At 44.4% G+C, this 22,805-nt stretch overlaps 1 protein-coding gene across 11 annotated transcripts in view; it reads right to left on the reverse strand.

Moving 5' to 3' along the window:
• The window catches only part of LOC148017135 (uncharacterized), a 123,838-nt gene that overhangs the window by 89,301 nt on the left and 11,732 nt on the right, over nucleotides 1-22,805 (reverse strand). For 5 of the 11 annotated variants that reach the window (XR_015687844.1, XR_015687843.1, XM_087662504.1 and 2 more), the window contains exon 2: nucleotides 10,610-10,750. The exons of 3 other annotated variants lie outside the window; for them this stretch is intronic. Coding sequence is in view for 6 of the 8 variants with exons in the window: in XM_087662504.1 (XP_087518630.1) it covers nucleotides 10,610-10,709 (100 nt within the window). In the remaining 2 variants the exon portion in view is untranslated. Of the gene's footprint in view, nucleotides 1-10,609; nucleotides 10,817-22,805 lie in introns of all 11 variants that reach the window. 3 more of the 11 variants (XM_087662500.1, XM_087662498.1, XM_087662499.1) reach the window with 3 other exon arrangements.

Here is a 22,805-nt window from a genome sequence, read left to right on the forward strand (position 1 = left end):
TCCTCGTCCACCATTCTGTACACTTTCCACCATGTCCTGATGGTACGGGCCGGGCCGGGCTCCCAACCAGCCCACTGGATGTGGGGGCGCTTGCCAATCTTTACCCCATCCCAATCTCTGACCTAGGGGTTTTAGATCACCAATAGGCGGTCTATCTCCTCCTAGAAGCTTGGGGAGATCTAAATTAGGGCCTTACAAAGGCCCTCCCACAAACGAAGTAGACTGCGTAGGAAGGGGAATCTTGGGGGGAGGATGCACCTGGGGTGATCTGGGCCGTTGTGAAGATCCATCTTAGGGATGGCCTCCAATCACCACCAAGCCTTGGTCTACAATCCTAGAGACCCTCCTACAATAGGACCTTCCAGGTCTGCCGTCCTGATGTGAGGCTGTGGACTATTAGCTTGCCTAAGAGGTCCATACTCTGATACTCTGAGTCTATGATCCCAAGCTCTCCCTCTGGCCGATGCCAGATAATGGTCGCCCACGCCACCTTGGCCCGGGAATCCCTTGAACCGTCTAACCCGGCCCAAAGGAAGTTTCGCATTAGGCAGCAAAGTTGAACTACATAGGACGCGGAGAAGCACCAACACGAGGTGATGTACCAAGCCGTCGCTAGGAGGACCTGGTTAACCACCAGGGCTCGACCTGCTAGGGAAAGGTGAGCAGTACTCTAGTAGATTAGCTTCCTTCGAATAGAGTCAAGGACTAGAAGAAACTGCTGGGTGGGAGTGATGTCGAGGTCCCACCTGGAACCCTAGGTAATGGACAGTCGCCCTCTGCACACCCATCTAAATCCCAAGTAGACGCCCCATTCCGTGCTAGAGTCCAGGTCTGTAAGAAAACCAACCGACTTTCGCCAGTTGATTTTCGCTCCTGCTGCAATACAGAACACCTCAAGAGCCAATCTCACTCTCTCCAACATCAACTCATCATCTTCTATGTAGAGTGATGTATCATCTGCATATACTGTGTCTAACAACTCCATCTCCTCTCTCACTGGAAGTCGGAGGCCGCGTAACCTGCTTACACGTGACCTGAGGAAGTGAGACATCGCCTTTGTAAAGAGTAAGAACAGATACAGGGCCAGGGAACAGCCCTGTTGGACCGAAAGACCTCCCATGCCTCTTGCTCCTCCCCAGCCATGCCCTCGTAGTTTCCGCCTCTGCGCTACTAGTCCTCTAAGGCCTCCAAGTTGTTGAAGTCTCCTCCAACAATCCAAGAGTCCACCTTTCGGAGTCCTGCTATGATCTCCACCTAGAATCTCCTACGTGCCCTAACCTCAGTAGGGGCATAGACATTGAGGACTCCAAGGCACGAGTCCCCAATATCCAAAATGATCCATAGAACCCTCCCTGCCACTATCGTCCCGTGGTCTCGTACACAGGCTCGTACACAGGCAGTGAGACTTGGGTCAATAGAGGTGCATACACCTCCACTACTGCCTTGCGCACCTATGGCGTGCTCCCAATAAGTGTGTGAACTACCCAAGAGTACCTTCCCTACCTGCTAGGCCTGGGCGGGAGTGAGCTTGTACTCCTGTAGAAGACGTCAATCCGTCCGGCGAGGGCAGGCGCTGCAGCTCCTGCCGAACAATTAAACTCCTGCCGAACAATCAACTTCCTGGAACCACATGCTCCACTATAGTGGAGGCTATTCACATTCCAGGATGCAAGATGCAAACTCATAGGGATTCTATGACTGACCGAACAAGCATTTGTTCAGTGTAAAAGCTGCTGACGAAGAAGCGGAGCTATGAGGCATGTGGATACGCTTCGTTGCTGGCTTGGACGGTGAACTCCATTCCCCCATGGTAGCCCTTGGGCGGGGACCATGGGGGTGATGGATGCGCCTGGTGGTACCACCATGGCATCTATCAACCAGGCACAGAGGCGAGACCCGGTACAATAGTAGAAGCAGGCCGCCTGTGCTAGGGGCCACTCAATCACATCCATCGGAGCTCTCCACTACGGAGGGGCTCAAAAGATAATGCTCAGATGTGGGACCTCGGCCCCAGCCCACCAATTAAGTCCATCATACAACCTTGCCACTACTAGGAGAAAAGTACCAGTCCACCTTCTCCCATCCAGTGGGAGATATGGTCTGCCACCTGGGTCTTCACCTCCTCTATCTGTGCCGTCCTCCAGTCTCTTGTGTGAGAGGTCTGAAGGAAGAAGGCGTAGTTTGGGAACCTTGTTGCTCCTTGACTTGCGTACCACGAAGATTCCCACCTCCAAGGGTAGTGGGAACTCTCCGCGCTCCACAACTTTCAAGTAAGACCACGGCCCACTGCGAAAAAACTCCTGTGGTAGCAGTTGCGCTTGTCTCGGAAAAGTGTGACGCGCGGCACGAACGAATGAGCTGGTGGCTATGTTGGGGGGGGAAGGGGGGAGGGGGGTGGTCGACTACCGATGAGTGGAGGATGTCGGCATATGGGGCTCCTCCCCTCCTGTGGACGATGGAGGGGAGGATGGGTAGGGGGGGTCACCTGTACTGGGTGGAGATCAGGGGGGGTGGTCGGCGGGGGTGATAATGGGGAGGGGAAGGATGGAGGGATGGGGGGGTGATTGAATGCACAAGGCGGGTGTGGGGGGGAGTTGATAGCTCTAGAGGGGGGGGACCTGAGGGGGGGGATTGTGGGCCCACAGGTGAGGTGGCCTGACGCCTCCGTAGGGGATGGATGTGTGGGCATGTGGTCTTGCCAGGTGGGGCGAGGAGAGGGGGGCCGTGTGATGCTCTGTCGAGGGGGGGCGATGCTTGCCCTCTTGCAAACTACTGTTGTGGCTGTGTCTGAGGGGTTGACTACCACCCCTTGCCGTCTCCCTCTTTGTCATCTGTGGATCCGTGTAAAGCCATCCACATCACCTGTGGGCCTGTCGGCGATGCCGCCTTGGTTCCGAAGCACGTGCACTTTGCATCCTAATGCCCAAATTTATGGCAACATAGGCATTGCCCTAGTTGCCCAATCACAATGACCTGCTGCCTGAAAGAGTGACCACCTACCTCGATCTCTAGGAACTGTAGTATGTTCTTTGTCTCCTTTACTGCCACCCCTACCTTTGGGACTCCTGCAGCTCTCACTATGTTCGCAAAAGAGGCGGGAAGGACAGTGCCGAAGAGCCATCCAAAGTCTTCCACTAACGGGCGATACTCTATCGCCAGTCCGAGAAAGAGTAGGGTGACCGGGTGTCTAAGGAACGTGTTGTGGAGCGCGAATGCCTCCACTGTGAAACCACTGTACCAGGAAACCATGTAGATGACCCCTTTCATAGAAGCATAGGGTAAACTGGCCAGTAGCTCACGGGCTACGTCTGCCAAGGTGAGTCGTACCATGAAGATCCCTTGACCCATTAGGACTGCCTCTACGATTTGCATTGTGCCGATGCGCAGCGTGGAGTGAAGCCAATCCCGAATCTGGGCCCTGGAAGGGGAGTGTCCAACTACTTGACCAAATATCATTGGTTCTTTAAGCTCCAGCTCTGTGGCCCGGACGGCTAAGAGCTGGTTTCTTGGAGAGGACGACGCACAAGGTGTTTGACTGGGGGGCATTTGTAGAATGCACCGGCGTCTAACCAGAGGTTTCCATTGCGCATCCCTACTGAGAACCTACCTATCATGCTCCTATGCTACCAGACGGGGAAGTTGCTGCAGAGGAAGGGAGCAACTGGAGGGAGGGAGGGTGGGGGGGGTGGGGGGGTTTGGGGGTTGGTGTTTTTTATGCAGGTGGTGTGTCTGTCTGACAGGGCCGGCCTCAAGGCAAAGGAGGCGGGACAGCACGCGGGGGGGGGTGAGGGCAAAGGGTGGATGGCAGAGCCTTGCCTAGCGGGGGGCCGGGGGGGGTGGGGGTTTTGGGGGTTTGTAAATAACAGGTGGGGAATTGGTGAGGGGACATGTGGGGCGGGGGCGGGGGCCGGCCAGGGGCAAAGAAGGCGGAGCGGGGGCGAGCAGGACAGGCACAGGAACAGCAGGCAGGGGCTGGCGGGGCAGCAGGCGGGGCGCAAGTCGGCCGGGCACAGGCGGGGCAGCAGGCGGAGTAGGTGGGGCGGCAGGGCGCAGGCGGGGTGGCAGGTCGGGCGGGCTGCAGCCAGGATCAGGCGTCATTCATGGTGCGATGGTACAGGCAGGGGCGGGGGCAGTGTTCGCAACGTGACGGGCAGGGAGAAGTAGAAAGAGCTTACACTTTCGCGTTTTCAGCTGACTGCGTGGAGGCTCTGATTGATGCCACTCATTAGCTACTATAGAGTAGCATCTCTGTAACACCCTGAACATTCATGTCTGAATACTTTGGAAAATAACCAGCAGCAGTATTCAATATGGACAGCAAGAAGAAATGCGCCAGTTTTTTCTGTGGACTGTGAATATAATTCAGCAAGTCATGTTTGCCTTTGTACAGCAGGTCCTGAGCATTAACTTCAAGGGTACAGTTGGCATCAGGGAACACCATTTGAAGCTTGTATTTGTCTCAGTTTTGCAGCAGCAGTGAACATATCAAGCAGGCCTGAAGCTGACTTAGTCTAGCTTGAAATGTACTTGGTTTTCTCTTATGTACTGCCAGTGATTAATGACAGCCTATTGCAATGAATGGCATACGTATGGAGAGTATGATGACTGAGAAAAGCACTCATGGGCTGGTTAGCAATGCTATGACAAATATGAAAATATCTGAGCAGTCAGTTGAACGAATACTGAGTATATATTTCCTGCATGCATATTGTGCAGTCATGTAAGCTGAAATCTCTGCAATTCTGGAATTGAATGTCCCTGTGGAGTTCAGGGCACTGATTACAGATGTTGGTATGGCACTAAATGGTCAGTGATAGACCTATGCTTGTTCAAGAGCATTGTATGCTCAGCTTGACTTCTATGAGGCTGATTTGATAGACTTCTAACTATTTATATTCTTACTGGACTGGAAGTTGGAAAATGTATGAGCAATGATACTTTTACACCTATGTATTGAGGTTCAGTGAAGGTAATATCATTAAGCTGATTGGGCTATGTCATAGACTGCTTGCCTATTCACTACTGGACAGCTTGGTTGAAAAATGATTATGCAAAAGGTAATGTCTACAATGGTATGATATCATTCATGGGTATTATGTCAGATGTTTAGTGATGCAAAGCAGGGTATTAAGCTGACATACTACTAGTACGGCAGGGATACTAGTGCAGTTACTCGGGACCAGAACTGTCTTAGTTGAGAGAAAAGCATACTTTATGTTATGCAATTGGGATTCTGAAATGTCCTGATGTACTGATAGCTACTTAATGACTGAAATGAGCTGAACTGGGATAAGTTCAGAATGTATGACTACTTCCCGAGTGTTATGCAAGCAGTGACTCATTAAAAAGACTATTAGTGCGTGCAGGGAGTTAAGCATTAATATCTATAAGATTGAACTAAGTTACTTCAGTTGCAGACATGGCAAATGTTGAGAGGGGTGATAATATTACACAAATAGTGGGTGAGAAGTTAGACAACAATAATTATGCTATTTGGAAATTCAGAATGGAGAACTCTCTCATTGGAAAAGGCTACTGGGACTTAGTCACAAGTGTGGAAGCTGAACCTAAACTTCCTGAAAAGAATGCAACAATTGATCAACTTAGGGCACATCATGTATGGATGGAATGAGTCTGAAGAGTGTTGCATTGGCTGTCGTTATGTATCTCTGACGCAATGGTCATGCAGATAATGAACTGCAAGTCACCAGAGGATGCTTGGAATATTTTGATGAGATTTTATGGCATGACCACTAGTGCGCGCAAAATCCAGTTAAAGCAAAAGTTCAATACAATGGACAAGAAAGGATGGTCCATACATGATTATGTGACTAAGATAAAGACCATTGCACATCAGTTAGCTCTAGTAGGAGCTGATGTAGATAATGAGGATTTGGTAGTTGTGACCTTAAATGGTCTAGGACATGAATATAAATCCTTTGACACCTTTATCTTAGTGCAATCTGAGATGCCTTATTTTAATGAACTTGTGTCTTTGCTCATACATGAAGAGGTCGAATTGGGTTTAGCTACTAGTTCGAGTAGTTCGAAGGGCACGGACACAGTATTTTATTCAAATCAAAGAGGCCATGGTAGCTGTGGAAGAGGGTTCACTCGCGGTAGAGAAACTTAATAGCATGCATCTCAAAATGTCAATAATCAACAAGGGCAAAATGCTAGAGGTGGTGGATACTTCCGAGCAAGGGGAAGATCCAATTCTAGAGGTCGAGGATCATGGTAGTCACAGTCAAAGCAGTCACAGTCGATGCATGCAAATGCTAACAAGGATAAGGATTGTCATTACTGTGGCAAGTATGGCCACATTGTCGAAGCGATTGTTTGCTATGACGTATGTTCAGAACCATGCAGCTTAGGAAACTAAGCCAGATGATGTTTGGTATATTGATTCTAGAGTATCTAATCATATGACACCACATGGTGAATGGTTTACTAACATGGTTCCAAAAACCATAGGTATCTTTGCACAGGAGATAATACTCAGCATAGCATTAAGAATAAGGATGTGGTTCCCTTGGTCATTCATGATGGGAAAAAGAAAAGTTTGCATGATGTATTGCATGTGCCCTCGATTTACGAAAAACTTGTCATAAGTGGGACAGATGACGGAGCGGAACTTGTAAGTTCGCTTTAATAAGCATGGTTGTTTTATCAAGGAGTTTGGCAATGGCTGCAAGCTTATTGCTCGTGGTAGCAAACATGGTCGAATGTTCACATTGGATGCTGCATTGCCTCAGCTGAAATCAGCCATGTTTGCACTTGGTCAGGGCACTATTAGAGATCTTGAGATATGGCATAAGAGGATTAGGCATGTAAATATTCAGCGACTACACACTATGCAAAGAAAGTAGCTAGTCACTGGTTTGCCAAAGTTTGCATACACTAAGTTAGGTCACATCTATGATGCTTGTTAGTTTGGCAAACAATCTAGATTTCCATCTGTAAAACATGTCCGGAACAGCTCGACGCCACTATAGTTAGTGCACTCTAATGTATGGGGACCAATCCATAATGCATCTCTTGGAGGCTCCAAATACTGTGTGACGCTTATAGATGATTTCAGTAGGTATACCTGGATATATATCCTAAAACACAAAGATGAGTTGTTTGTTGTTTTTAAGGACTTAAACTTTAAAGAGGTAGGTTGAAAAGGAGTTTGATTGCTTTATCTCATGTTTGAGATCCGACAGTGGTGGGGAATATGTGTCTAATGAGTTTGATGCATACTTAGCCAAGAATGGCATTTGTAGGCAGCTCTCATGCAGTTAATACTCCACACCAGAATGGAGTGGCTGAACGAAAGAGCAAGGTACTAATGGAGACTTCCCGTGCAATGCTTAATGAGAAAAACATGACACTATACTACTGGGCTAAGGTTGTTATGCCAGCAATGTATGTGCTAAATCAAACCCCAACAGCAGGTATTCATGAAATGACACCGTATCAGAAATTGTATGGACATAAGCCAGACATCAACCACTTGAAAGTTTTTAATTGCATTGCATATGTTTATATCCCAAATGAAAAGAGAAGTTGGATCCCAAGGCGCATAAGAGTGTTCATTGGTTATGCTCAGGAACGGAAAGACTACAAATGCTTTAATCCATCTACACAGAAACACTGTTTAGCAGAGTTGTAATCTTTGATGAAATGGCTTCTTGGTATGCAACCTCTACTGTTGTCCCTATCGATATGTCTTCAGACCATGGATCTATTCTTACTCAACAGCAGCAGAGTACTACTATGATTGGGCCTACAAATGACGTATCTCCCAGTGTATCTCCTTGAACTAGCAGATTGTGCAGTTATGCATTATCATCCACTGACAGCACTATGTTGGTGAGGGAGAGAAATGATGAGGGAAGTGAAGGAAAAGTGGTTGATGATGTGTCTGCCATGATGACTTCTGCATATGAATCGGCTGAAAGCTTGGATAGTGGGCTTGGAATTTCTTCTGTGTATATTCCTGGTGTTAAGCAAAGCAGATATGTTCTGCCTCATGAAAGAGGGGAATCAAGCAATGCACCGCAGCTGAGACGCTCGCAAAGGGTGAGATACCTGGTTGATAGATTCATATGCATATATGACCAAAGTCATGGCAAAGAACCTGCTACATTTGCTGAAGCTGACTTGGATAAGAATCAGTGCAAAGCAATGGATGAGGAAATGTCTACATTGGCTGAAAATTGGACTTGGGAATTGGTTGCAACCATCAAAACAGTAATTGCTTTGGTTGTAGCAAAGGGCTGGAAATTACAGCAGATGGACATGAAGAATGCATTCTTGAATGGTGACCTGGAAGAAGAGGTATTGATGGATCAACTTGAAGGGTATATATCCACAATATCCACATTATGTTTGTAAGCTGGAAAAGACTCTCGATGGGCTGAAATAGGCTCCAAGAGCCTAGCATGCACATATTAGTAGTTACTTGAAAAGTCTTGGCTTTACAGTTGGTAGAGCTAATCATAGTTTATCTACCAAAGTGATTAATACAGGCTTGGTTGTGCTGGTCATCTATGTAGATGATCTCATGATTACACATGATGATGACATTGGAATACAGGATGTGATGACGATATTGAAAACTGAATTTGACATGAAAGATTTGGGTGAGCTGAAGTTCTTCAGCATTGAAGTGGTAAATTCAGCCAATGAACTTTGGCTGATGCAAAAACAATATGCATTGGAAATGCTAAAGAAGTATGGCATGACAAATTGTAAGCCACTGAGACTCCCTTGGATCAGAATATCAAATTGGATGCAAACACTGGAGCTGAAATTACAGATGTTACCATGTATAGGCAAATGGTAGGAAGTCTGATACATCACTAGGCCTGATCTTAGTTATGCAATTGGGCTTATCAGTCAATTTATGCAGAAGCCTAGGAAACCTCATTTGGATGTAGTGAGAAGGATCATGTGTTATGTCAAGGCAACAATAGACTACGCACTTTTTTATGAGACAGACAAGAACCTAAAGCTCATAGGATACACTGATGCAGATTGGGTAGGATGTCCTTATGATAGACGGTCTACTAGTGGTTATGCATTTAGCCTTGGCAATGGAATGATTAGCTTGAGTAGCAAAAAGCAACCGACAGTTGCACTATCTAGTACTGAGACAAAGTACAAAGATGTTGCATTAGCAACCTGTGAAATTGCTTGGTTGCTGAAGTTGATGGTTGATTTGGATATGCACATAGAGGCTCCAACAATGACATTGTACTACAATAATTTGAGTAGTGTGCTACTGGCTACAAACCCTGTTTATCATACCATAACAAAATATATAGAGGTACACTATCACTTCAAACCAGAGATGGTACTTGCAAGGAAGGTGGATCTCCTACATGTCAAGACAAATGATCAAGTAGCTGATATCTTTACTAAGTCACTAGGTAAATGCAAGTCCAGTCACTTCACACAGCTACTTGGAGAACACTACCCTTCTTGAGCTTGAGGGGGAGTGTTGAGAGAGTCAAGCTCATCACTAGTACTCTATCCCTGACGTGACAGCTGTCTAGTCTAGCTGTCACTAGCAAGTGTGTCTATAGACTAATAAGTCGGGCTAGTAAACTGACTTGTGTTAGTTAACTATGATTTTGATTGTATAACCTAGGTTGTCTTATGAGTATTGTGGGAGATAGTGAAGATTGAACATGGTTGAAGAATAATGAAAGTGAATGAAAGCATGCAGCTCCATCTCTATCTGCTCTATCTCTGTCCTTTCTTATCTACAGTTTCTTCAAAGAGGCCATAAATGCTGGTCACTGAAGAATAAAATGCTAGAAAAATAAGGGGTGACCCAGAAAAATCCCAAATGACAATGACAATGCACAGCAAGTGTAGGCAAACTGTGGAAGGCAATAACTAGCCTAGGAATGCACAAAGAAGGCCAACAAATAAAGAAAATGCATCTAAACTACCAGAGGTCTTATGTCTCCGTCAAACTCTGACAAGAGCTCACAACCAGGAGATGACAAACTAAAATAACTAACATAGGCAAGCTAACAAAATTTGCATCCAACATGAAGAAAGAAGAACATTAAGGATGATGCCTGTAAGTGTGCTTAGGATCAGGAGAAATCAGATAGGCATCCTCCATATGTTGGGGCTCGCTCAACCGATGCATCAAAGTGAGGCACATCATGAGAATGATGAGAGAAAATAGTTTTGTATAGAGAGTCATGGGAGAGGATAGGTGAGATGGATAACGATAGACATTTATTTAACAGTTATGTTCAAAACATATACTACCAAAGATCGAGGACAAGAAAGAACATTTTTGGCTATAAAAGTAACAGGTGTCGGAATCTGTATTGTGGACAAGCTGCATGTAAATGTGTGTTTCAATATTTATGTGCATGACAAGAATGAGAAGCAGCCCATGTCAAAACCCCTTTGCTGTTCCCAACAGGAGGGATGCATACCTTGGCCATCCCCCACAATTTGGGACATGCCCCCAAAACCCTTCTTGCATATGAATTTAAATTTTTAACTCACAAATCTATATATGCATACTAACTGAAAGTATACTGTATTAAAACTTTGTTGCATTAAGAAAAATCAACCACAGGAAAGTTCTGACCACAAGTAAAGTTTCTTGTTGACTGAAGTCTGCAACCTAGTTTTACGCCAAGCCATATATTGGATACTGTAGTTCTGCAAGTCCTTTCCCTTGACCACATTCTATGCCTTACATAATTTGGTGGTGCATTGATTCACTCTCCTGCCATCCGTCATACGCAAAAAATTGATCCCTTAAGCTTTTCTATCAGTAACCAAAAAGAAAACCCTATCCAGGTCGTCAGGTTGGTAAACAACTCTAATGTACACAGACATTTGTCAAGTAAGAAAATATCTGATGTCAATCAAAATAATACAAAATCAACCTGCTCAGCTTGAATCATCTATAGTTTCAATTAGCTAAGAGTTTTCTTAGTCTCTAGACGTGCAAAAAATTTTATAAAGCTGAACAAACAATGCAAGTGGCACAGTTCTTGAATCCAAAAGTTCTTTAGATTCTTGGCTTGCAACATGGTCTAATGCTGACTTTCTATCATGATTGGCAATTCGAAGTAGTAGAAAGGGTCGAGAAAAAGGATGGCAGACTTGATATGTGCATTGGCATGAGCCCTCAAACAAAATTGCTGTGAAGAATTGATTTCCCATTCCCAGAATTGCATTTGGGATGCTCAAAAATCTTCAGCCACAATGATTTGATGAGTGGTTATCACCAAATTAGTGTGATATTGCATTATGTAAAGATAATTGCTTTCAACACTTCACTAGGTTTGCTGGTGGCTCAGCCAGACTGCTGGCGGTGATATTATTCAGCCGGTGGCTCCTCCCTCACTGCTGCAGGCTGCGTTTGCAGCTGGCGGCTCCTCCTTGGCAGCTGGCAGCTCACTTCCAGCCCTTCCACTGCCCTCCCAGCCCTTGAGGCGGACATTGCAGTTCATGGTTCGTGGCTGACCATTTCCCTCTTCAGCAAGGCACACTAATACCCATGGTTTCTTTACCATCAGATGACCAATCTACTATGGGTGCTCCTATTGTGGCGTCATCGGACACACCACCAATGCTTGCCGACTTCGACCTTTGCCCCCCACCCCCCCAGAGTATATGCATCTCCTACCCAGCACTACCTTTGCCACCTCTCCTTTTCGGGCCACAGAGATCATTCTGCATCAGCTATCAAAGTACTATGCTCAAGGCAATAAGATGCATCCAATGCGCACTAAGTCCTTTCGAGCACATGGAGAATCGATTGGCGCTACGTACTCCTGGAGATCGTCGCAATGCTAGCAACAGTCTTCTCCCACCTATTTTTGGGTATAGTGGCTACCATAGTCCACAGTTCTACAATCCGCTCCATCGAGAGACAATGATTGTTTGATACCGTCTCCTCATCAGTCCGCTCCTTCGAGAGATAGTGGCTGCTCAACTCCTTCCTCTTCTTTGGCTTCCCAATTTGCTCCATTGAGAAGCAGCAACTATTGCCCACTCATTGCTTAGTTTGAGCCCCACCCTTCTCCACCCTCGCCTACTCAGGTTCGAGAGGCCACCTCTGGGAGTTCTTCACCACCCCAAATACCTTCTTCGGCATGACCGGTGGCACTTCCTTCATCCTCAGACATTTCGAAATCCGTGATCCATGAGTTTTTGGATTCCCTATCTACCTCAAAGGGGGATTCAAAGGGGGATGATCTTTCTTTGCCCTCTAAGGGGGCATCTACATCTACTGCAACTTCAAAGGGGGACTCCTATTCCTCTGATTTCAAACAGGGTCCCCACCCACCGCTCAATCCTTCACACACCCTGGCGGAGGCCTTTTACCTTCTTCTTCTATCCTTGGATGGGGTGGCTTCCTTCCAGCGGTCATCTGACCCATTGATTCCCAGGATCTCGAGGATCTACCTAGATCAGGGCCTTGGAGGTTTAGCCACGACTTGGTAACGAGGCCTTCGTATTCCTTTCCGCATGGATGAACAGAGCTAGTGGCTTCTCTCCCAATGTTGAGTTTCGGGTTCTCCAATTCACTCTGTCTAATGTTCTTTACTGCAGGTTATCTTTCAAATGGAAATCTTGGATCTTAGGGATTCTCTACATCTCTTCCTCCTCTTCTTCTTGCCTTGGTCACTTGGTCAGCATGGAGCCAACTCCCGAGATCGAGTACAGGCATACTCTTATGGTTCTCGACACCACACAAAGCCCGACGTTCCTCCTATGCATTGCATGTTTTCATCATCTTTGTACTAGGGCGCTTGGGTAAGTGAACAATTTTCCCACGAGGGACACTCTCCAAGTGGCACGTGCTACATGAGCATTCTTCAGCATGTAGCATTCCATCTCCACCTCACTCTTCTCTTCGTCCCCCTTTTTGGGCTTGAGAGGGGTGTTGAGAAACCCTACAATGTTGTGTTCTGCGTTTTGCGTTTAGGGTTTCGCGTTTTGAGTTTAGGGTTTCACAACGGACAGCCCCAAAAAGGATTGGGCGCCCACAATGGAGCCCCACCCTAGACAGTCTCTTGCCTATTTATAGGCTGCCTCTGTCACTCATTCTACACGAATAATTCATTCAGTATTTCACCTCTTCTCTCCAACCTCTCCATTGTTGCACACCCCTTCAAGAGGACATTGTGGTTCGTGGTTGTCTTCATCATCTTCCTTTGCTACAGCACCCTTGTTCCCTTGTATCACATTCACTCCATGATTCAAATCTTCATCATTCCATTTATCAGAGTTTCTTCTCTCTTCTCTTCTCTTCTCAGTGTTTACCGAGTTCACTCTATGTTCCTCCCCGCAAACCCTACTATCTTGCTGGTATGTCATCTTTTGGCAAGGCCTGACCCAATATCATTCAACCATAAGAACAAGCTTTTCAACTTATAGCAACTAAATAAAGCCAAAGATATGTCACAAGTCAAAACATAAGACTTGTATCTTTTGTGAAAAATTGTATTATCAAATCACATGATAAAACAAGAAAGCTGACTCTACAAGGCCACATTGGGCCAATTATGTACTCTATATGGATACAACCTATGAGAATATATGCTCTCTAGTAAAGAACTTCACAATGAATGGGTTTACCAGGTCCCACCTTTGGTGTCTCATCTATGAAGCAATCATGAAGGATTACCCCCTCATTAAACTTGACAAGAAAAAACTCCTCGCCTTAGTTGACAATAGTGGTATGAACTACAAGTCTTAAACCCATACAGGCAGATGATACGTGTAACATAGCATACACACCCAGCCCTATTCCCCAAATGCACAAGGGTGGATGGGTCTCAGCAAGCCGCTTACAAACGTTTGATGAAAGCTATATGAAGATATGATGTTAAGGGAATCTCTTGGTATAATGAAGGCCTTGTAAAGAGCCACTTAGTACTTTATAGATACAATGATTGCATGAACAACCAATCTAGTGGACTATAGTACCAGATGACATGAGCATCTACATGAAAGGTGTCATAAACCCATGTCCCCGTGAAAGCATTTCTCCTCTTCCTTGTCTACTTAGAACCATCCTACAGTCACTTCCATCTCCCATGAAGAGTATGAAAAATCTCTGTCCAAATCATAGACAAAGTCTCTGCAATGGAAACATCCTGAAGATCAATAGCATGGCTATACCTCACACTCCAAACAAGCCAAGCAACGATACTAGCAATCAGCTCCCATCTATGATGGTGTCCCTAAGTCCACTATGTCTGTGTATTCTAGAGTGGGATCCTACCCAAATTTTGACCCAATGGCGTGAAAAGAGCGACTCCCTTGAACATTCTCATATCCACATGCAAGTCCTCTTTCTGTGACACATGCTACTAGCCCCCAAAAAGACCATCCTGAGGGCTCTCCTCTATACCTCTTGAGATTTGGGACAATCTCACAGACAGAGCCAATAAGTTTCATCCAACTCTCCACATCTCACACATGACACTGGTCACCTGTCATAATCAAGCCATGTACCAAGTGCCAAACTCATATGAGCTACTAGCCACCCCAAGAGAGAGCCTCGGATTGAAGCTATCATCCAACCTCCTCCAAATATTTGCCAACAAGGGCTCTAAGATACCCTATCTATGCAAATGGTGAGTGGCTGCTGGCTCTGCTCTAATCAAGCTCCTCTATATCCTCCGCATCCTACTCGTGTAGCTAAAGAAGACTACATCGCATGGTCTGTCTAGGAATGGGTCTCTCCAAACCTACTCTCCTAGATCCCACTATAATTTTTATAGAGGCCTCCTCTAATAGGCCCAGTGTTTGTTGAGAAATGGTAGGAATTGTGGGGAGAAACAGTGTATGCAAACATTGTGACAGAAAAAACTCAAAAGACAGAAGGAGAATGATGAATGATGAACACTAAATCATGTTGAATGTATCATGCTGATACAATGGAGTTGAGCTCAGAGATGGCTGCACTATCCTGGGGCTGATCAGGCGGCAAAAGCTGGAAGGATCTATATTGTCATATGACAAATTCCACTATGAACCAAGGATCCTATCCTCTGATTTGGAATATGAACTCCTTCCTATGCATCCTTCTCTCCTCCTCTAATCATCTCTATACATCTGTATCTCCTATCCTCCAAGACCTCCACCATGTTGAAGTGGTAATCTACTTTCCAATGGTTAGCATTGGGTAAGAGCTAAGGTTAGTCCAAAACAGTCTCCTATCATGCTTGGCCATTTGGGGTATAAATGATCAGAAACTCAATGAGTGCATCTTCCACTCTCACCAAGATCCATGAGTCTCTCCTTAAAACCAAAATGCCCCAATCTTGTAATTGTCTAGTTCCATTGCTCTCCAACACCAATGCACTCTCCTACCTCAATCTCCTTCTCCTACTGTTGGTGCCCAATAAGTGTAGCTTTATCCTGGCAAAAGCTTCTTGCAATATCAAAATATCCTCTCTGCTGAGAGGAGGTACTCCTGTATCGGTTAAAAGAAGCAAAGAGTATGTATCAAACTCAAATAGAGCTCTTGCATTACAAATATTAAAATAAAAGAGACAAGAAGAAAGCTAAAGTAGGAGACTGGTTGTAGCAAGAATTGAAACCAGCCATCCTTGCATAGAAGGGTGGTGAATCCTTAATTTACAAGTAACAACAGCAAGCAATAAATGAAGAAGTATTTACATACAACACTTTACCAAACAAAGAGGACTGATTGGCCCAAAACTTATCTTCCCTTGTGGTATTTCTTTAATCTCTATTCAAACAAGTCCATCAATACCCAAGATACTACTTCTCTAGAGAGACAAAGGACATTTACATGACAGAGATCTTCAAACCATTACACAATACAAACCCCAACATTCCTTTACAGGAACTCACCCAACAATTTAGCAAGGCTCTACACACAGCAGCAAGTGCAGTCTTTCCAAAGTCACATCCCACATAGAGAGCCTCCTTCAAAGTGATACCTCAAAACAAATGTATGATGATGAGTGGTATAAGACCAGAGCTCACCAACAAAGAGAGGGAGCATTGAGGTCCACCACCCACAAATAGACATAGCTACTCATCACATGCCTCATATAATGGAAGAAGAGAGCATTATTAGTCCAATTGGAGAGAGGCTCATACCATTTTTTCTGAAGTCAAGATTCTAGAGAGGCTTGGAAGCTTTTCAGAGAGCATTGCCCAGCCACACCCATTAAATCCTCTGATATGTGGGAGCAATATGCAACTAGTCTCTACATAGTAGTAGGTCAACCTCCTCTCCCTAATCCATCAAAGCCTTGCTTAGAGCCCTCCACTTTCTTTACAAAGAGTAGGGTCCAAGATGCTATTGACAGACTTCGTAAAGGCAAAGCACAAGATCACAATGGATTAGTAGCTGACCACTTGATCCATGCTAAGGACTTTGTAGTGAGACTACTAGCTTACATGTTTAACAAAGCCATGTGTGAAGGCTTCCTAGAGAGGTGGAGCGCTAACACCATTGTGTATATCCCCTCGAGTTAGGTGATCCTACCCTATCCAATAACTATCGGACTATTATGGTTGGCCACACATTGGTCAAGCTATATGCCTCCACTCTTGAGCATGAGTTGAGCAATTAGGTAGAGAGAGAGCCTCAAAGCACAAGGATAGGTAGGATTTAGGAGAGGCTTCTCTATGTTAGATCACATCCTCACACTCACAGTGATTATTGAGGAGCGCAAACCTCATGGCCGGCGGATCTATCGCTGCTTTGTGGATTTTTGCAAAGCCTTTGATACAATGCTGAGAGATAAGTTGATACACAGACTACATGATATGTGAGTGCCTAAGGAGCTCATTTGGGGAACTCTGGCACTAAACACGGATACTTGAAGGCCTTTCAGCACACATTCACTCTACCATTGGGTCATGGGTGAAGGTAAGATATTCCCTTTCTCCAACACTATTTGGCCTATACATTGATGGGATTTCTAATTATCTCTCTCATGGAGGAGATAGAGGGGCTTCACTAGCTAGTACTTGGATACTTGGATATCTCTCTTACTGTATGCAAATGATATTGTATTGATAGTTGATTCTCCACAGGGACTATAGAGACTTTTGGATCCATTATAGTCCTATGTATTGGATAGTGGGCTTTTAGTGAACCTCAATAAAACCAAGGTTATGGTGTTTAATACCACACCACACTGGGGCAAGAGATCAGCATCTAAGTTCACCTATGGGCAAGAGGAGATAGAATATGTGGTTTCTTATACATGCCTAGAAGTTTTATTTACAGGCCCACTTTGACTATGAGAGAGGCAATAAACACTAGATTGATAGGAGAATATGCAGCACTGAGTGGTTTGGAGAGGATGTGCTCACAAGTACACTACCAGGAACCCCGCATCAAGCAATGGCTCTTTGATATGTTGGCCACATCCACATTACTCTATGGAATGCAAATATGGGGCCCCAAACTTAACTATTGCAGCCAATCAAATCACACTTACGATGGATGGAGAGACCCCTTGTATCCATGATGTCCAAGACGATCAAATGTAAAGATTCCATTCCACATGAGATCGTTAGAGTTGAGTTAGCAGCATCTACTTCATTTGACAAATATCAAGTGGTTGGAGCTTGCCTGGCATCTTGATACACTCTGCTTTTACCCTTTGGCAGCTTGGGCATTCAATGACCTACTTAAGTACATCACCTCTCAACTTCTCCAAATGGTAGCTCTTCCTAGCTCTATTGAGTGTCTTTTCATAGCCAAGGTCTCTTGAGAATGGAGAATCATAGGCTTTCCAAAGTGTCTTCTTCTTCAACGTACTCTTCTCTTAAAGTACACAAACCCTTCTTGAATAGAAAAGCCTTGGTATTTAAGTTGTAACTTAGGATCTTGCTCGTTAAGTTGAACATTTCTTCTTAATTGTAACTTAGGATCTTGGTATCTAAGTTGTAACTTACAATCTTGCTCATTAAGTTGAACCTTTCTTCTTAGTTGCTGATATTTTAGATCTTTCTTGGATTTTTCTTTTACCAATTGGATAATGGGATTGCTGGGCATTGATATTATAGTAGCTAGAGATTCTACTCTTGAAGGTTGTTCCAAGATGAGAGCATTGAGAAACACTTTGCACCTTAGTGCATCTGTAACAATGTTCTCCTTGCATGGCTTGTATCTTATCTCAATCCACCTTCATTCTCTCATGTTTAGGTCTAGTTGGTTAAAGATCCATTTGAGGCTCTTATGATATGTTACTAAAGTAAACTTCTTCGCAAGCAAGTAGTGTATCCATAGCTTGAGGGCATGAATCATAGCTAACACACAACAATCGTAGTAGAGACCCTCGTTAGCAGATTAGTCATCTCATGTGTGAGTTGGTGCATGTGTTACTTGGCTAGGCCATTATCTTTGTAGACACATGATTTATTGGCTCCTAATTTGGGCAACGTGAGCATTTATTGCTAGCCAACCAAATTATTTTATTAGTTTTTATTCTCTTGGCTAGCTTTTTCTACTTGTTGTCCTGTTTACTGGCCAAGGCTCCCTCCTCCTCAATCATTCATCACTCTGCATACTTTCACAACAGGTCCTCAGCGTGTGCCAATGTCCATTCAGCTAATGACTCACTGTTGTATTCGACTGTCTCATGTCATGGTATATGGAATCCATTGTCCCAAGCATTCTTCTGAGTTCTCTTCTTGCAATGTTTCTTTTATCTCTCTTCTCTCTTGTGTTGTGCAGCCTATTTCTGCAGTTTTAGATGCTTCCATCGCTGCACCCACTTCTAACATGGTTTCAGATGTCCATTTTCAGGATCGTGTTGCTGTTTTCTGCTGTTGCAGCTCTGTCCTCACACTGCTGCAGTGCTGATCTACCTCCTACCAGCTGCTGCCCAAGTGACTCTTACCTGCTGCAAAACGACCTGTTTTCCAGCCCCTGCTGCCTGCATTTTGACATCAGCTGCCTGCATTTTCATTTTCTGCATTATTCTGTCTGTCTACATTTAAAGCTGTCACAGACTGTGTTTTGTCTCCTAACATCCATGTTTTAAGTTTTTCCTCTCCAAGCAGGATGGCTGCATTTGATCAGATTTTCCCTGTTTCAGCAGTTGTTGTTGTGATCAACTATCTTCACACTGTATATGAACTCTTGACAGTGCAGTCTCTATTGTCTTCTGGATGTACTCTCTCTCTATTTCTTTTCTTTGCCTAATCTTCTCATCCTATCCTCTCCAAATGGCACCTCCCTGCTGCTCAACTGATAATAAACTTCATGATCCTAATTATTCAACTTGGAGTGCTGTTATGAAAGCATGGTTTGTGCAAAAGCAGTTATGGTACCTGGTTTTAGGAGCTATTGTGCGCCCCTAGACTCGAACTCCTCTTCTAGATGATTGGGGCCATGACAACTATGAGGAAGTTGTGCTCACATGCGATATAGATGATACTCATTCGCATTCCGCTCTTCTCATTCTAAAGAGGTTCTACCAAAGGTCACCTCCTGTAAGACAACTTCAGAGGTATGGGAGAAGCTAGAATTGTTGTACAAGGCTCCATCAACCATGTGATCTCTAACCCTCTATGGTTAGCTCCAACAAATAAAGTTTGAGCCTAAAGATACTATCTAATAATTCTTACTTCATGTTACATAGATAAAGGATCAGCTTTGGCGTATGCAGTCTACCCTTCTAGAGGTGCATCTTGTCGGGACTGTAATAAGCTCCCTCTAGATTTTGATGGAGTTACCAATGCTTTATAAGCCCAAATCCTGGGTGCTAGTGAGCCTTACTCATATATCCCCTAGGCTACTTGAGCATGAGGTGCCCTAGAGGCTACGGGGAGGCTTCCATCTCAACATGATGGCCATGATGAGACATTTACAACTTTGCAAAGGGGTGGTAGGAAGAAGAAGATGAAGGCTCAAAGCTATCACTGTGGGAGGAAGGGACACTCACATAAGGATTGCAAGGAATTAGTGGCATTGCAGAAGAAGAAGGAGAAGCAGAAGAAGTAAGATACAAACTCATCCAATGAGCCATCATCCTCCTTTAACTCCAACTCTGGTTGCAATCCTCCATCCATGGCAAAGGTCAAGGCCTAGAAGGAGCCATCTTCTACCAAGAAGGGTATGGTTGCTCCATCTACTACTGCTTTCTAGTGCTAATGATGCGGTCATCCCTCACTACTCTCCAATGCTAGAGATGGTAGTGAGGTGGGGCAATTGAGCTTCATCTATACAAGTGCACAAGATCCAAAGAGGGATCATTCTTGGCGCATTTTCGGCAAGTTTTGAAATCCTAGAGCTTGGATTAACATCCAAGTTCATGATGGACTGATTTTTGATAGAGAGCGGGATTAGCTCCTAATCCAAGCTCATATGAGGAGACACTTTGATATGGTATACAGACATAGAGAGCTGATATGATTCTTCTCTATTTTCATGAGCTGGTATGATTGACATCAACATCAGGTTCTTTTTGAGGCACCTTGGTGGTGGCTTGTTCACCCATTGGTTAGGTATCTATGGTCCATTTTGATGGTCATTGTTGTATATACTATCATGACTCATTATCATTGTAAATTGTATTGTACTAGATCACCTATGATCTAAGAGAGGGTGTTAGCAAATTAGTCATCTCATGTGTGAGTCTATGCATGTGTTACTAGGTTGGGCACATTATCTTTTTAAGCATTTGATTTATCAGCTCCTGATCTGGCCGACTTGATTTGGTCAACCAAATTATTTAATTATTTTATTATTATGTCAGTTGACTTTTCCTAATGGTTAGCCTACTTATTATTGGCCAGGGCTTCCTTCTCTTCAATCTTTCATCACTCTATATACTTTTACAACAAGTTCTATTGGAGAGGGAGCCGATGCTAGTGCCCATTCAACCAATGGCTCACTATTGTATTTGATTCTCTCACGTCTTAATATATGGATTCCATTTCCTAAGCATTCTTGTGAGTTCTCTTTGCAATGTTTCTTTTCTCTCCTCTCTTGTGTTGTACAGTCTATTTTAGCAGTTTCACAGACTTCCATTACTACATCCACTTCTAGCAGCCCTTACCTAATCAGTTTCATGCATACACTACCTTTGGGATCTACCCAAACATAGATGTACATGACTGGCTCTTCACTCCTCCCAATAGCTTGCCAAAGAGGGAGATACCTCATGTTGGTATGCACATATGTCAACCTAGATTTTGTTACATGGCTTTAGCATAGACAAACTATTCCCCTTTCAGTACTCCCTCAATGCATCATCAATTACTTTATGCCACTCAAAGATTGACAAGGCCATGAGGATGAACCTCACTCAACTGGACAGTAGGAGGACATGGCTGGCACCAATGCAAGAGTTGGGAATGAAGATCGCTTTCTATTGAGAGCATCTTCTCCATACTACAAATGATGGCTTTACTATCGACCCGAGATACATGGACACCCACCTTTCAAATGGGATTAGATGTATTATTGGTGGCCAGTTGTGCACCTCCTCACATCAATTGAAGATTGAGACTAGCAAATATAGATCCATACCACCAAAGGAGTGCATATGTCAGATATGTCAGCTAAAGACAAAGACAAAGAGAAGCATTACATTTGCCACTACCCAACATACTATGAGATTCGAGGCCAATTTCATTGTTAGTTCAAAGACAAGTTTAGGCCACTATTGATTGTCATGGATTACACTGATCAACGATACCTTGGCCTCTTCCTCCTTGAGATACGACGGCTTAGAGAGGCTTTCCTTAGGAGTACAAACCCAAGATACTAAGGACCTATCCAGAGGCAGCTTACAAATTTCTTCACGAGGGGTCTGAACTAGACATGGGAGGATCATCAAATGGACCTTGACACTGCCATAGTTTCCATATGAGAGATATTGATTGATCGAGCCATAAAGGAGATCATTGCTCAAACTAGAGCTAGGTCCTATGTATCTCCATGATACTCTTGAGTCTTGGCTTTTATACATAAGGTCTTATCACTATGGACTATAGCATCTCATGTTTCTCCTTTTATCATTAGCTTTTAGCTTTCTTCTACTGTACATTTACATTTATTGTTCTTTTTCAGACAGTTGTATCATCATAGAGATGATTATAACTCATGGCCTCATGGACTATTTGGCCTTTCGCAAACATTAACATATGATTTCACACACACACACACACACACACACACACACTCTCTCTCTCTCTCTCTCTCTCTCTCTCTCTCTCTCTCGCTACGTGTGGCTTTTTGACATACGGTTTTATGAACCACGCACCAAACTATGGCTTTTTGACACCCTGGTTACACCCACACTCCTATATGGGGTAACTATTTGGGATCCGAGTCTCTTTCACATGAGGAGACAGCCTTTAGGAGACTAGGATGGACTAGAGAAGAAATACTATGATAGGTGGGAGCATATGGAAAAACCACTAGTCATGATGATCTCACGTATGATACGAGCGAAGAGCTCGACCCCACATGAGATTATCAAAGCTGAGTTGGGAGCATCACCCATGGTGGTTGAGGCCTTAGTCCAGGCAGTGACTTTCATACATAGACTATGGGAGCTCCCCCAAGATAGATATCCATTGCTAGCCCTAGCCTCTTCTAGACAACTAGCAACAGATGGTGACAAACATCGTTGGTATGCTCAAATGAGTACATGGATGAGTTTACATGGGATGCAGATTGACAAACTACCCCCCTTTGACTATAGCCTGGATTGCCCTACACTTGACCTAAGCAGAACTGAACGTGATCAAATCAAACATACTGAGGTTAGATACAGAGAAGACTTAGATCCAACCCCCCTCCCCCCATGGCA

Source organism: Lygodium microphyllum, chromosome 22 (assembly GCF_053477565.2).
Source record: "Lygodium microphyllum isolate KBCC chromosome 22, Lygodium_microphyllum_v1.1.10, whole genome shotgun sequence".
NCBI lineage: Eukaryota > Viridiplantae > Streptophyta > Polypodiopsida > Schizaeales > Lygodiaceae > Lygodium > Lygodium microphyllum.